Source organism: Notothenia coriiceps, unplaced genomic scaffold (assembly GCF_000735185.1).
Source record: "Notothenia coriiceps isolate Sejong01 unplaced genomic scaffold, NC01 NC01_scaffold00005762, whole genome shotgun sequence".
In the NCBI taxonomy this organism is placed as follows: Eukaryota; Metazoa; Chordata; class Actinopteri; order Perciformes; family Nototheniidae; genus Notothenia; species Notothenia coriiceps.
In genome coordinates, this window is record NW_011338463.1 from 1 (window position 1) to 16158 (window position 16158).

A 16158-nucleotide genomic window follows, 5' to 3' on the forward strand; every position below is an offset into this window, starting at 1 on the left:
GATTGGTTGTTGGTCGAGTTTCAGCCCCCCCCCGCCGGCAAGCGACAATGCTCGCCGCCGTGTGTAGGGGCCTACTCCTGTCATTCAAACAAGACGCGCTGGAGAGGGGGCGGGGAATCGGATAGATCAGGCTAAACTAACCTGTAGCTGCTTCGTCCACACCACAGGTCCACACTCACTACAACGTCATACAGACATAAATAAAGCAGCGACTGTATTTGCCATGACATAGATAGACAGTCTGTGTTTTGTATAGGTTTATTTTTTTCCAGTTTCTGAACAGATATGAGGAGCTGTGAGCTCTGAGTGTGTGCTAACAGCTAACGGCTGATGTGTTGGGACATGTTCCGCTGTCTGGTGCTGACCAATCACGAAGCGTCATTTCTTGACTGGTAGCAAAAACAACCAATCACAACAGTGCTTCTCTGGCTGACTCTGTCCAATCACAAACAAGAAGTGTTCTCCCTAAGGAATACCCTTTGCGTCCAATGTTGTGTTTTCTGAAATGCTGTAGTGTTTTCTGAAATGCTGTTGTGTTTTCTGAAATCCTGTTGTGTTTTCTGAAATGCTGTTGTCTTTTCTGAAATTCTGTAGTGTTTTCTGAAATGCTGTGGTGTCTTGCACCTCAGGACCACCGTACAGTTATGTATCTACCTGTTTAAGGATTGACAGAAAACAAACAAGTACTGAAAAAAGAATCAGCAACAAATTTGAAAAATGGCAAGGAGTATTTTTTTAAAGCAAAAATCACCATGAAGCCTCAAATCTTCACTTGTGATTTTTGCTCTCTGTTTTTTTGCTCTCTGTGATATTTAATAGTGAATTAAATATATTTTGGATTGTTTCAAACATGCAGTTTTAATACCTCAGCTTGAAAAACGACATCTAACTAAGATGGAAGGAGTCTCTGTCTCCATGTTTATTCTTTGTTTTTCTCGATAACGGTTCATCCCATAAACTTCACACTAGTGCGGTATGTACACACTGTGGTGTATTAAAGGGATCCTTACTAATGCTTGTACATAATTGAGTTATCCACTATAGTCCACTTAATTTATATGTTATTAAGGTTGCTAAAAAAAGGAAACCCAAGGAAGCGCAATACTAGAGCCGATGCAATTGGCCCGTTCTGATCATGCATGTTTTGAACGGGCATTGTACCAGTTTTTATAAATACAAAACGCACTTGCATCATCGTGATTGTTAAAAAAGAGCAATGCATTGTGATCTACCCTACACCTAAAGCCATGTTTTGAAAGACTTGGGGAAACACTCATCCATTCATTACTAGTTTTCCCCTTGTTCCTCTCAGGCTTCATTTAACTTACCGAAGGCTGTAAAGTTTGACCCTCACATGCCTCAAATCAACCTGGACACTAAGAAGGTGACAGCATCACAAGCCTGCTCTGCTGCTCTGAAGCAGCACCTGGCAGAGATCCTCAAACAGCCTGTTGAGGCCCGACTGCTGACACTTAAACCAGGTGAATATACATGTACATTTTATATTTTGTGTTTTGTGATGTATTATGAAATGATAATTAAGTCAATCCTGTTTAGTTTTGGTCGAGATCAAATGCAAATCGTATTGGTGTTCTGGAACAATTTGACATTCTGAGTATTCAAAAAACCTGTCCCTCGTGTAATCATTACCACAGAGATGTACTAATGCAGTCCATTTAATGTTCACAGAGCAAAAGGCAGAAACTGTCTCAGGACCTGCAACTAAAAGTACTGGATCTCAGCCGGGAGATAGTATGTTCATCTCTATAATTATTCCTATGATAAAACATCTCATGTGTTGGATAAACACACACACATTTCCGTGCACGTCCTAGCTCTTATTCACATAAAAAAAGACATTTGTGGATATCTTCTAGTCAATACGTGTGTATTGTGCTTACTGAATCTTTGAAGTGTTAATAAACAATAAGGAAAATATTTTAATCCATGACTGTGGGTTCACAAAATGTCTTCTGACCTGTTTCCGAAGTAACCAAGCCTCCAAAGCAGAGAAGAGCGCCGAGGTCCCACAGTGTGGGTCGTCCACCCATCCAGCCATTACTCATGCCTTTTAATGTGCCCATTAATTCTTTTATGGGCACACACACAGGCTGGCATTGGAATCCTCCATACATGGCAGGACAACAGACAAGTGAGTAAGATACAATCACACAATGTTGTTTCACGTAAAAGATTGACATCAATAAAATCAGTTTACTTCACTTTGCTGTCATGTGGAGGCGGCATAAATTACATTAACATTGCGTAGAGACGCACATCGCTCACAAATACGCACAAACAAACAGCAACATCCAAACCTCTTTTGCAAATGTGCATAGTGCACTTCGGCACTAACACAGGTAAATATCAGCATGCATGCAGCTTGTACGTAAAGGCACACATTAAAAACCAAAAAACGTGAGAGCAACAGCATTGCTTGGGCCTTACACTTGGCTAACCGCTGATCACAGCAGCAAACAAGTTCACACCATGCAGAGCGACATTAGGCAATAAGCAGCAGAAGATCAAATGAATATGGAAATAGTCTACTCACCGCTCAAGGCCAATACAGCTTGAGACTCCGTTCCCTGTTGTATAAAATCCCCTTAACAAACTGTTTTAAGTAGTTAAAACTAGTGGTTTTAAGCCGTTTCCTGATGTCAATTTATTTTTTGAAGGCTCCAAACTCAGAACAGGCGGCCGAGTGTAACGCGCATAAACTTTCTTACGTGTTGAGGCTGTACAAGGGCGTGGAATCAAATGCACGATGCAGAGACAAAGTATCAAAATAAAGTGTTTTAATGTAGACAGGTCATAACACACTGAATACATAAAGCAACAAAACAAACACTCAATAAACTGTCTAACCTATACTATCAAAAAACTACTTACTTACTTAATCTAACTCTATGGACGATAACTCTATGGACAATGACAAAATGATCTTACGCTGGAAGGCTTGGAACACACAAGACAATCTGGCAACGAGACAGGGGAAGACGAGAACTATATATACTAGACAGACAACACCAGGTGAAGACAATTTACACAATCACAACAGCGGGAAAATAGACAAGGCAGGAAACGTACTTTAGACACATCAGGGTAGACAAGACTATCAAAATAAAATAGGAACCTATCTAAACACAGAACATAAAACCTAAACTAGGGATGAATCTTTAGCAGAGCCGTCTACGCACAACATTACGTGATGTTCTGAATAGCGTTTGGTCTAAATGTGGGCTCATCGCAAAGTCTTTACAGTAATACACGCTATAGATCGTAGCATTAAAATGCAACATTTAAAACAATATAATTGTAAAACTGATTTTGTTTGTGGGAGAACCTGGCCCTATCATAGACGTGTTATAAGTAGCTAGCAGGTAACGCACCTGACACACTTGTCAATGGTAAAACTAAGATAAAGTACTATACATATAATCTATACATACTATACATATAATCTGTATTACCGCTGGTTTGTCGCACGTTTACATACATTATACATCCGTGTCAGTACTTCAACACATATTTTCATAACTTAGGTCATAAAACACAAGCACATACCTGAATGAAGCTGCATACTCTTGGTACGGTCTTATAGGTGATACCTTTAACTCTTCTGCGTTCTACATGGGACCCCTGAGCTGTCTGTGCCTTTGTGAATTTTACTCCTTGTAACTATAATTTCACCTAATAAATATTAAAGTTTGCATTCCAAATGGAAATATATTGTAGAATTACACATTTTTAAACAAAAAACAAAGTGCTTTTGCAATATAATGCAGTTTCATGTCCATTACCAGGCAATATATGACTATGGGCCCCACAATATGGTAACAGTATGATAAGAAACTCCAACAGAGAGTAGCTGATAAAACCCAGGACACTGAAACAAAACTATGGAGTGACAGAGACTATACCATTTCCACTGTAATTATATTTCGCTTTTCTATAAAAAAATCTCATCACTAATGTCAGTTTATGTTGCATACTTACCGTTTCCCACAGGATTTTGAGAAAATATGGAAAGTGGACCTCTGGATCTCTTGGGGTATCCAAGGGCATGATCCCCATTAAGGAAACATTTGTACATTTTAAGAAAAAATGTAAAGGACTTTTTCTGACAGTTTTCTGCTCCCCATAATAACTCTTTCTATCTCTAGATTTGCTTTTATTGTATCTGGTTTTTAAACAACATACCTATCACTGTAGCCAGTGGTAAGTCTTTTTATTTTTGACTTGCCATGCTTTCACATTATTTATCATGAAGGTGGTGGCAAAGTGAACACGATGATCAGTGTGTTTTTCTTGGATGTTTTCCATGAAACCCGGCCTGGACAACTTGTAGATACAGAAATAATGTGTTATTTCATCCTGACTGTTTAAAGGTCACGCCCACACAGGAGACCAAGTTTGTTAAGGAGACCCCGCCTGAAACGCTACCATTGGACTCCTTTGTTTACTTTTGTAACATAGTGATATCACTAAGAAACACATGAGTTTCTATTGGCTAGCACTCCAAAACATTATGTGATGTGGAGCGGGACATAAGCGGTTGACCAATCACAATAGAGCCGGCCAGCTAACCAATCAGAGCAGACTGGGCTCTGGTTTCAGACAGAGGGTGAAAAGAGGTGCTGCAGCACAGGCAGTATGAGAAAAATAAAGAGCTTTTGAACATTAAAGCATGGAGACATGTCACAGTAGAAGCAAAATAAATCTAATCATAAAACCTGAAAGGAGCTCCTACAGTAATTATTAAGTGTCACAGACATCGTACTAGCTTACAGCCCTTGTCATAGATTTGCAAAACCAGAATAGCCTGTGTGTCAAGATTGAGGCTTTAAGAGCAACTAAAACAGTTTTCAGTAATAACTACACGCGTTGTACTTAAGCTTTAGAGAATTTAGTTCCAGCATGATTTCAGACATTTTCAGTTTGACAAAACTCTCACACTACAAATGAATTAATAAAGAAACCTTTTTTGTATTTTTCTATAGAACAGGACAGAAGGCCGCCACACAATGCACCAGGAGGATATAAGCCAAATATGAAAGGAAACCAGTAAACACAACAACCAAAGAATCCATCAGAGAAATCAACTACAAGTTACTCACAGCCTTATCAAAATGACTTCTAATGTGGAGATTATTGATCATCACTTCGCATGACAGGGAAGGGCACTATTGTGAGGCTTAAATAAATGGCATACACACACACATACACAGAGCAAGCATTTTGTGTTTTTCACTTGGAATAATAATCGTTATAGATAGGTACCGTATATTTTTAAATGAGAATATGTGTATGTGTAAATTATGGAGAATGGTAGCAATTACATTGGAATGAACACCACATTTCAAAGCCATTCAACTCAACCTGTGGTAAAATGTAAATGATATCCCGCTATTACAATGTTAGTGTGAGCTTCTGGCTGCTGGGACATCTAACTAGAGATCATAGCAGCAGTCATTTTTAATACATCCACTTAAAACACAGACACATGTGGCTTATATATGAAAATATTTATAGGAATGTCTTTCAATTCAAAAGATCATTACATTCAGTTCAGTCAAAATCCATTTCACCAAATCCTATTTTTGTAAACAGCTATGATTACATGATTGTTACCAATAAAAGCTTGTTTTCTCCCAAAAACAGTTCCTTTGTGTTCTCATTCCTGTTCAGCAGAGGCCACATAAGGCTTGCTCTTAAGAATAAATCTTAGTCAAAGTGAAATAAATGGCACATTCTTATCAGCCTTTACGGTTCTCTTTTTGACACATATTTGACCGCAGAAAATATAAGTATATTCAAATATATATTAATTATTAACGAAAGCAATTTGTAACACAGAACACAGTGAATTTTTCCATGATGAATGGACTCTATATAAATACTGCTATATCGGCCAAGATTTAACAAATAATTAACTGAAAGGTTTGATTTGGAAACGTATACAAACATCAGTCATGTCCCTCAACCCATAACAAGAGAACAAGGGAACGTCTTCAGCCACGCCAGCAAGCTTGTGAGGTGTCAGTATACGCCTGGAAACACGTGTTGGATGGTTTGAAAATGAAAAGAACAGCTTGCAATTGTTAATCCTTTCCACAAAAATGTCATCGTGGTATCACAAAAAAGCTGTGTCTTTACATAAGTCAAAAGGGTTACCCTCCACTTTCATCAGACCAAAGCTTCGCCCATCCAGGCACATTAACTTAGACGTTTGACACATTATGGCTTTATCAAGTATCAGTGCAAAATATAATTATCAAACTAAAGCCTACTTACACATCTAGCAGACATTGAGCAACATTACATTAAAATAATGTTTTTGGCAACCTGAAAACCCTAACAGCAATTTTCTCTCTTTTTGTAACTCAGTTTGGGTCTGTAGCATCTCCCGGGAAAATGTCTCGGTATTTTGCCACTAAGCTAGCACACTAGCTAGGTGCTGCTTTGTCTGTGTGCCATTTGAGCAGGGCAGGGAACATACAGTGGGGGTTATCAGAACTTTTTATGCTGAAAACAGCTTTCTGCTGCTTCTGAAAACAAGAGTGATGAGATTCAACCAAAACAGGGAGGCCAAAAGCAAACCTATGAACTGCAAGATGCTAATCTTAGGGGAGTAATACCATTGGTGTTAAGGTCTACCTCTGATTAAGGCGGTAAGCTAGCATGTCAGCATGTGCTGTCATACATACAGTAAATATGTATTAGACTGATATTTAGCATGTTAGCATGCTATCTAACATTAGTCTCCAACTACATCTTAAGATGAGAGAAATTACCTCTAGAACTGTTTTCGTAAAGCACATTGTTGACCTATTAGTGGCTTTAACTAAATACTGAGTACAACACAATCATTAGGATTCATTCTCAGAGGACCAGCAATATCTGTACAAATCCAACAACTTCCAACAATTATCGAGGTATTCAACGCTAAAGAGTGTTCTAAACAGAACTATGCTGCTAGCGTGGCTGCAAACCTGCCAATAAACCCCAGTTACATTTAAGCTAATTCAGTGCAACACAACACACACAACTCTGGTAAACACGGATGATAAGGTAAAAGGTTATACAGGTGTCCTTGAGCAATAAGACATTCATCAAACAAATATCGGGTGATGAAACCATGAGGCTTGGTTACCTGCCAAGGAGGTGCATATTGCAAAAGCATAAGCATCACATGGCCAAAAACAGATCCCTGTTCAGCATCATGTGTAGCCAGTTAGCTTCAGGTTAATAAGAGAGCAGTAACTAACATCATTCAGGCTTTCCTGGTGTGGCTGTAAGCTACAGGCAACTGTTCTGCACCAAACAGGACTACCTCAGAGGGTGAAATTAATGTTAGAGCTGCATCAATTCATTGCAAAATTCAACTTATTATACATTTGATGGAAATACAATTAATGAGCAATTCATTGTTCAATTGATTCATTGTTGAACAACATTTCAATAAAAATGCTGTTTCCAGCCTTTTGAGGATTGAGATGTACTCAATTTCTCTGTTTTATATCCTATTCAAGTTCATATCTATGGGTTTTTGACATTTAAAATCACCTTGGAATTCAGAAACTGGAATGGACCTTTTTACCAGTTTTCAAGCATTTTATCGACTAAACAGTTAATTTTCTAAATAATGGGCGGATTTGTCAATAATAAAAATAGTTGGTAGTTGCAGTTCTAACTAATTTCCATAAAAGTTGGCTACCTATAGGCAGAAACCCAAAATACCTCTTGCAGACATTATGTAGAGAAGACAAAAGATGCCACTAGTAAAACTCGACAGTTAGCGCAATGTGCACGTGACCAGTACACAGAGAAGTACATGCAAGTAACCGGTGGTATTACTAATAAACTGTAGAGGTTTAAGTAAAGGACCAACTCTTCTGGACCCCTCTACAGAACATACTGTCTTTAGCCTGCCACCCTGTGGTGACCATTGGTAATTCACAAATGATGCAGGACGCCTACTTGAATAAAGTAAATAACAACATAGGACAGCTTAATCTCATCAGCAGTTATCACTTGGCAGCAACATCAACAGCCAGCATCTTTATATAACCTACATCCTAAGCAGTGAAAGGTATATATCAGTGTAAGTGGAAAACAGTGCAACACAACGGATGTAAACTGGAGGAACTATGTAAAGAAGAGGAAGAACAAAAAGGTTTTACCAGTACGCACAAAAATATCCTCTGACAAGTTACTTGGCAGTACTTTTAAAATAAAAGTTGGCTGTTTCCCGTAGCTCCTGTATCTAAGTACAATCTAGCAGTTTTGGGAGCTACTTGAGACAGGGCACCATGAAGTAAACAAAACAACAACAATGTCCAGTGATTGACAACACACTGCAGTTGTACCAGAGGCCTTGCTCCATTTAGATTCAGAGACCTTCTGGCTAACACATTTCAAAGCCTTGAAACAGGTGAAAAATGCAGGAGAACCTTATAACTGTGAGCCTGAAATAAACAGATATTCTGTGCTGTGTAAACGTGTGCTCTTTCTGGAGTAAAAAATATAGACATAAAGCTTTGGATATAGCCAAAACTCCTCTTCATAATTGACAACACTGTTTTTTCCTATTATAATGCTGTGGATTTAGACATGGCTTTGGGGGGTTTGAACCTGGACAGCTTGTTAAGGATGGCTCACTGATACCTTCAGGGCTACACTGGGCATTCAACTGTAAATACAGTATAATTAATACAGGAGAGTTTCTCTAAAACATTCACCCGCCCTGACTGTCCCGCCTGTGGCTAATCTACGAGTTACAAATATTGGGGAGCGTGGAGATAAAAGGCAGAGAGAAAATCTGCAATTTTTTAGAACCTAGCTTTCTAACCCCTGCGAGCGCTCTTAAAATATATGAAATTATTATACGGAAACACATATTTTCATCAAAACAGTTTGAGGATAAAGTTTGTTCAAAGATTTAAGATGAATATACACTGCAGGTGAAGGATTAAGAAACTTATGGAAAGAGGACCTTCAGATAAATTATGTTTGGGCGGGGTCATGCACGAGCGGAGGCGGGCCCCGGGGGCCTGGGCGAGTCGTGAGGGGTGGGGCTCTCCGTCTCAGAGGCGCTGGATTCGTCGTCGTCGTCGGTCTGCTCGGCGCTGTGGTACAGCATGAGGGCTTGGGTCTTATGGGTGATGGTGATGGTGCAGGGACCCTGGGCCCACGGCTCTCCGTCCACCTGCATAGGCATCTTGGAGCTCTTCAGAACCAGCTGGAGAGGGAAGGAGGAGAGAGGACTTTTAAAGAAAAGACATACAATACTCGGCTGGGAAAATGTTTTTATATTGTCTGAAAATACTTTAAAAAAGAATTCATGAAAAACACACACAGGGGGGGGAACAAGACGGGCACATTGTTTATAAACACTCCATACAAAAAAATACTATAGACTATGAATTATGCTTTTTTTCTGATGATATTTCAGTGATGCATTCACTGAGGCTCACAGTGAAGCTTCAACGCTTCTGCCCATTCACTTTGAATGGGGTGACGTCACGCTTCACCAAACTGCATTGTGGGAGCAAAGCGTAGCTTTTCTCGTGGTGCTCGCTGCAAAAGTTGAGCAATGTTCTACTTTTGAAGCTTCGACGGAAGCGTCAGCCAATCGAATCATATGCCAGTACACGCTCTAGCCAATCAAACCGCTGCTTGTGTGTCCGGGGCGGGAGATTCAGGTGATTGGTTGTTGGTCTAGCTTAGACATGCCTGCCGGCAAGCAAAAACACACACCGCCGTGTGTAGGGGCCGATATGATATGAAACGGAACTTGTCATAAAGTCCGCGAAAATAAAGCCCACCCATTTAGAGGGAAGATATGATTGGTCAATTGTACTGTCATTTGACATTACTCTCTCATTGAGTTACCAGAGCCCCTAGCGTTGTGAGTTACTATAGCGGGCCCTCTGTGAATGTACAGAGGGACCAACAAGCTCTCCCGTCTTCACATAACTCGCAGAGACGGCATTTAACCCTTCACATTCCAACAGAAACTGAACAGGCAGATTCGAAGGATTTATTTCTTTGGAAATGTTATTTTAAATACAATTGAATCAAGTTATTCAGGTAAAACTAATGAAAAATATTTTTTAAAAGATATTTTTAAAAAATCTATGTTTTTTTTAATGTTTTCAAATATGATATTTTAGAATATCTTAGGCCAGAGAAAACAATAACTGAATGAGTTTGTTTCACTCTTAGACCAGCAGGGGTACCAAATCTATGAAGACTGCTGCAATAAGTACATGAATTAACTGTCTCATCGATGTTTGTCTGAAAGAATATGATACTATTAACAATCATATTATTCCTCAGAGCTCAATCACTGTTATGATTCACATATTTATTATTGAATAAACTATATGGAGGAGTTAATGATGAATGTTCCTCAAGATGCTTGCTCAACCTCCTTCCAATTTGAAAGACAAGTAATTACTATCATATATCAAAATTCTAAAGAATCAAAGGAACAGTTCAGCGCCCCACGACTTTACTGCAAACAGTTACAACCTTGACTTTACATCAGAAAAAACAAACATGAAAGAAGTGACTAACTGCATCAGTTAGGGTTAAAAAACTTGTATTCAGCTCAAACATAAACATCGCTGCAGTTATTATCCAGTGGAAAGTCCTTACCTACTGGCCTAGTTAAATCAAAGTGGTTACTTTTTTTTGGCTGGGCAGTGTAGTTTTACACAGCGTCTTATTTGACTTTCTCAGGACTTAAACCTGTTTTTTGGGGGCAGACCCCCACAAAGAAAGAAAAAATACACACATACAAGGTCATCATCTCAACAGTTGTTTATGCTCATCGAGTCATCCGTGAACAGAGCATCAAGTTGGCATGCCTATTACCAGAGGTGGGGACTCCAGTCACATGACTCGAGTCAGACTCGAGTCGCATATTTTTGGACTTGAGACTTGCTTGACTAACATTGATAAAAGACTTGACTGTTTGACTTGGTATTCATGACTTGAGACTTGACTTAAGCTTGAGACAGATGACTTGAAAGGACTTGACTTTTTAAAATTAAATATTTGCGTTTGTTTTTGTAGTGAGATATTACGTTTAGTTTTTTTTTAAATGTGATTGGGTGATTATAGCGCCATGCGCGCAAACCTGGCAAACCACTAGAAGGCAGGAGTCTCAGTTAACATGGCAGCGGCTAGCTTTACTCCAAAAATAGTGAAGTTTGGATTCAAGGAGTATTTTGTCGATGACGCTAATAAGAAGAGAACAGCGGTATGCAGGGTCTGCAGCATAAAGATCAGTGACAGGACCACCACAACGGAAGGGAGGGTTGGGGGTGAGAGTAAGATCAAAGTGAGTGTATATCCGTGTTACATTAGATTCGCGTGAAATAGGAAGTGATAATAAGAGATACTAATTGTTCCGTCGCCTAGCTTCGTTCGGTCGGTTGTGAAGGTTTGTGTATGTGGAATGTAGGTGATTGGGATGTGTGGTGTGGACGGGTCGGTGCACGTATTTGAATATCTTTGAGTCAGAAACTGGTGATAAAGAAGTAAGTTCTTTACGAGTAGATAACTTATGCAAGTTAAAGGTGTATACTTTATTCGGGAGAGGTCAGGTGGATCTTAACTAGGGTGTGGGAGAGTGTTTATAGTGAAGAGGTGGTGTAAGTGGTTATTGGAATCTTTTCTTTCGTTAGTGGTGTGACTCTAACCAAGGTGGGCCAAACCCAAAGGTAGTACATTGTAAAAGAGAACTTTAGACCGAGACAGGGAAGGTATAAAGATTCAGTCAGCGGGCGCGGTAGATTAACACTGGGGGTGAGAGAGTTTCTTGGGTATGTTTGGACGTGTGGGAGAGAGTGTGATGTGTGTTTTGATGAATGCTGGTGGGTGATTGTGGTTTTTGGGATAAAGATGTTCCGATCGGGGATAAAGTGGAGAGGTCTCTGTAACTTTTTTTTCCGACTAGCTGCTAGATGTTCTGAGTTGTCTAGATGAAGTGCCGTGTTAGTTAGATGTAGTGGGATTCGTGATTTAAGAGTTAGACCCAAGGCTTGCTTCGTAAGGTGACTCCTGACGTGAGGAGTCCCAGGAGATTGCTGTAGGACGTACCGACGTCTGAGCCCACTTACGTCGACGCGACGTACGTACGAGTTCTTTTGTGTGGAGTCAGGGTATAAGTTTTGTCTGTTTCTTTATTTGTGTGAGGTAGTGTGTGCACGTAGAAGCTATAGACGGATGGTGTCGTACTATACGACACTCATACTGGAAAATTCTCAGTCCCAACCGCGTTAAGTGTCCACGCTCTGCGGGATCGTGATTACTAAATAGTGGAGTGTGTCCATCGCGTTGCTCAGTAAGGAGTCATCCGGCTACCAGGTGGATAAGGTGCATATGTTGTATTTATAGACTGGGGTTGAGGGTGATGGGGACACCCGCAATGTTGTACCCGAGAGGTAGAGAGTTGGGAGCGAGGTAGGTAGACGCCCGGAATTGTAATACGAGGGATAATTCCGAGATAGATTACGATACCAGTCGAAGTAGTCCCGACATCAGGATGGATGGGATGTGATCTTTTGGAGCTAACATATAGGTGAGATACAACTATGGCAGGTGGAGTTGTAATTATTGGATTGTTTTATTACTGTGGTTGTTTTATTGGTCTTTAGTTGTGTTGAATATGGTGGTATTGGGGTTGTGTCATGAGTGTTTGGTCGTTGTAAGTGTTTGTGCGGCTGGTTGCTAGTGAGGAGAGGAGAAGCATTTAGGTTTTTTTTGTTCTGTCGTTGTTTTTAAATTATTGGGGCTTGGGGAGTAGTTGGGGGATTTAGTGGTAGGAGGAGGGGGTACTGTGGGTGAGGTTTGGAGTATTGGGTTTGTGTTTGTTTGTTTTTTATTTGTTGGATTTCTGTTGGGAGAGGTCTTTGTGTCGTTTAGTTGGCAGTGGTTTGTGGACGTCTTTTAATTGTAGGATGACCTGACAGGATCGACGGTAAGCTCCCGACCTCCCCCGCTCGCTCTCGTCTTCTTTTAATGGATGGTCGATTTATTTCTTCTCTGTCTCTCTATATTTGATAACGTGTCGTAAGATCTGTCTGTCTCTAATCTTCTCTCTTAGGTGTGGTGTGCCTATCTTTATGAATTTTATTGTGTCTTTGTTACCTGTTTTTAAAGGAGTGACTGGGCGTTGACAAAATTGTTATGTTTTTTTTTTTTTTTTTTGTTGTTGTATTTTCCAGGTATTTGGAGTACCGTCTCGAACTTTACCCGACAGGTGGCGTAAGTATAGTAGGGCCAATCTGATGACATTAAGTGAAAGTGGGACAGAGTCGTTTCGGAGACAAGTGGGCAGACGTCGACAAGTTTTGCGACGGCGGGCGAATTAGTGGTCCAGGATTTTTTAGGACGGGTATAGTGGGGGTAAATCGGAGGACGGTTGACCGATGGTCAAGTAAAGTCCTAGTCATGTTCTGGACTAATACGGAGTATGTTTCGAGATTTCCGGGTTCGGGGGTCGGATTGTAGTCGCTCGAGTAAGGGTGGTGTGGTTTTGTGAGCAAGCGACTCCAGGAGACTGGTCCCCCAACGACCGTCACGGGTCCTGGGCTGATTTTCTTGTTCCCCCCTGGCCCGCGCAAACCTCCGCCGGCGGGATCTGAGACCTTGCCTGAATGGGGCCAGGGACTCTAGCCGAGGGAGGGGAGTTTGGACAAGTTGTGCCCTGTTGGATTTCGCGTGAATAAATTCGTCCGCAAACTCGTCAGAATCGGCAAGTTAAGGTGCAGTGCATGGCAGTGACAGCTTTAGTGACCAGGGAGAACGTGAACCAAAGTTTACAAACATATAACAAAAATTCAAAAATAAGGATAATAAGGACAGTACAATACGAAACAATTAATATACGTGAATCACGGTATAACCGGATTAACAAAACCTGACGATATAAACATTCGTACGTGAGACACGTAGAGCACGACCCTCCTCCGGACGAGAATCTTTGATTTGAAAATGAATGAATGAATGAATGAAGAACAGGACCGAAGTGCCGGCGGTGGTAAATGCAGGTGTACGGTCCGTACTCAAATGCGCGCTACGCGATCATAAAACACTTTTTGAGGGAGAAGGATTTGGTGATTATGGTGTCATGATCGTTTTGGCCCTCCCGGCTCCTTTTTGTTCGTGAGGGATAGCGGTTAGGTGGGTGTGAGCGTCATAAAAAAAGAAAGAAAAAATGGGTTTTTATATCAACATATAATAGCCCCGAATAATTATATGAAAATAGCCTACAAATAGCCGCTACTGCAGTATTAAGAGATTTAATAGCACGTGGTGGATCATTAATTAACGTAGTTAAGAACGAGGGGAAAGAGAGACCAGGAAAACACGACGAAACTCGAAAACCATTTATAACTAACAAGCAGCCGATAAAGTAACTGGACCCCCTCGCACGACGTTGCTACTTCGATAAGAACCTGAGTCATCTACCTTACCCATATCTAACAATAAACAGCCAGTAGTATCTGTCATCAATGAACAAGTTACACAAATGACAACATGAAAGAATTAGTCAAACACTCCGCAAAACGACTTTGTTACATTAGGCGGGCGTAAGTCGACATTATCCGTCTCCACCCCTCATTCAGGATGTACACGTTCATATCTCCGTTCAGACGTCCAGAACATGCCGCTGGTTCATAGTTCGTTCAGGGTTCAGGTCAGACACCAACTCTCAGTTTCGTTCACGTTACAGTTCAGGTAATGTTCTTAAGACTACTGTATTCGTACAAAGCGCGTAAATTTAGTCAATTTTACATGTCACCAATACTTGTTACCTAAGTTGGGTGGTTAGAACTTTAGATTTAAATCTGGCTACTGTTAGTATAACTAACGTATAATAATAAGGGCGTCTTGACGATCTGTTATATCGATCCCTGAGTTAGTTGGTTTCACAGTTCCTCACCTTGAGACCGTACTATGAAGTTAACGTCGCTGAAGTTTGAGTCGAGTCTATCGCAAAGTTTTATTTCTTAAATGACCTTAAACGTCCGTCAATTAATTTTTATTCCTTTTGTTTTGTGAGAAACGCTCCTTTTTTGATCTTACGCACTAGTTATAGTAGGTCTAGGCACTTTCCAGGCACTCCATTCGCTATAGCATCCCAGTAAAAAAAGAACACATACATAAGTGCTTGACCTGTTATCTGTACCTCCGCTCGATTGTGTTATACTATGTGTCCATTCCCCTGTGTCAACCTATTTGATTAGTCACCGCCCCCGTTTATATTAGTTCCTGCGCGTGCCTCTGTCTTCCCCCGCCCTCGCACTCGGACTTGTTTCAATCTCCTTCTTTTATTGAATATCCCCGTATCTGTGATGTTCGTGGTTCTGTTTCCCTGCGTTGTAACTGTTGAGATTCGTACTTTCTTATTTTGAAAGTGATATTCCAAAGAATCCTGTAGACTGTTTTTCACACAACGTTCTTTTTCCGTCTTAAGGCCTCCATTCTTTTGTTTACGTATTATACCCGTAAGACCGGTAATGTTGTGGATAAATTTTAAATTGTAACACGACAATTCCGTGATTCTTGGCGGGTTGTCGCACGTCGTGGATGTATCTATAGTAAAGTTTAGTAAGAATTAAACAAGCGAGAACGTCATTAAAGGAAATATTTGATTCATCCTGCTAAATTTGTTGACGTCGAATTCGTAACCCAATTAATTTTTACGAAGTCAAATAGTACGTATTGTTCTACGTCTTTCTCAAGACTCGAGTAAAATGTTATGTTCAGGTTCTTTTACTACGTTGAAGATGTTTGTTTGTTTGTTCGTATTATTTTCGTAAATCTTGTTTTGATGATTTCTTCATCTACTTGATTCGTAATAAGTTCCTTCAAATGGTCATTTCACAAGACTATTCACTTGTTTTCCCCTTTTATTTGCTCCGGGTTAGCGAGAAAAGCCGAGAAGACGAGAGAGAGAGGAGAGTAGACAAGTTAGGAGAGTTTATTTGTTTTAGAGACGACGAGAGAGAGGTTTTACCGAATTTAGCTAAAACTTTTGGCTTTCAGATTGCATCCCGATTTCGAATTGCAATCGAAAGATCGATTGTCGTTTGTGTACGTGCCGTGGAAGAGACACAAAAGAAACATTCACTGCTA

At 40.3% G+C, this 16158-nt stretch overlaps 1 protein-coding gene and 1 long non-coding RNA gene across 2 annotated transcripts in view; one reads left to right on the plus strand and one right to left on the minus strand.

Annotated features, from left to right (window-relative positions):
- Positions 1-1268: 1268 nt before the first annotated feature.
- Positions 1269-5660, plus strand: LOC104943129 (uncharacterized). Its single transcript, XR_798083.1, has 4 exons — positions 1269-1481; positions 1690-1752; positions 1991-2152; positions 5004-5660. It is a non-coding gene; the product is annotated as an uncharacterized lncRNA (long non-coding RNA).
- dgke (diacylglycerol kinase, epsilon) overlaps positions 4970-16158 on the minus strand; it is a 19195-nt gene continuing 8006 nt past the window's right edge. The window contains exon 11 of the mRNA XM_010768450.1: positions 4970-9244. Within this exon, the coding sequence (XP_010766752.1) occupies positions 9026-9244 (219 nt within the window). The 3' untranslated portion in view covers positions 4970-9025. The remainder of the gene's footprint in view (positions 9245-16158) is intronic.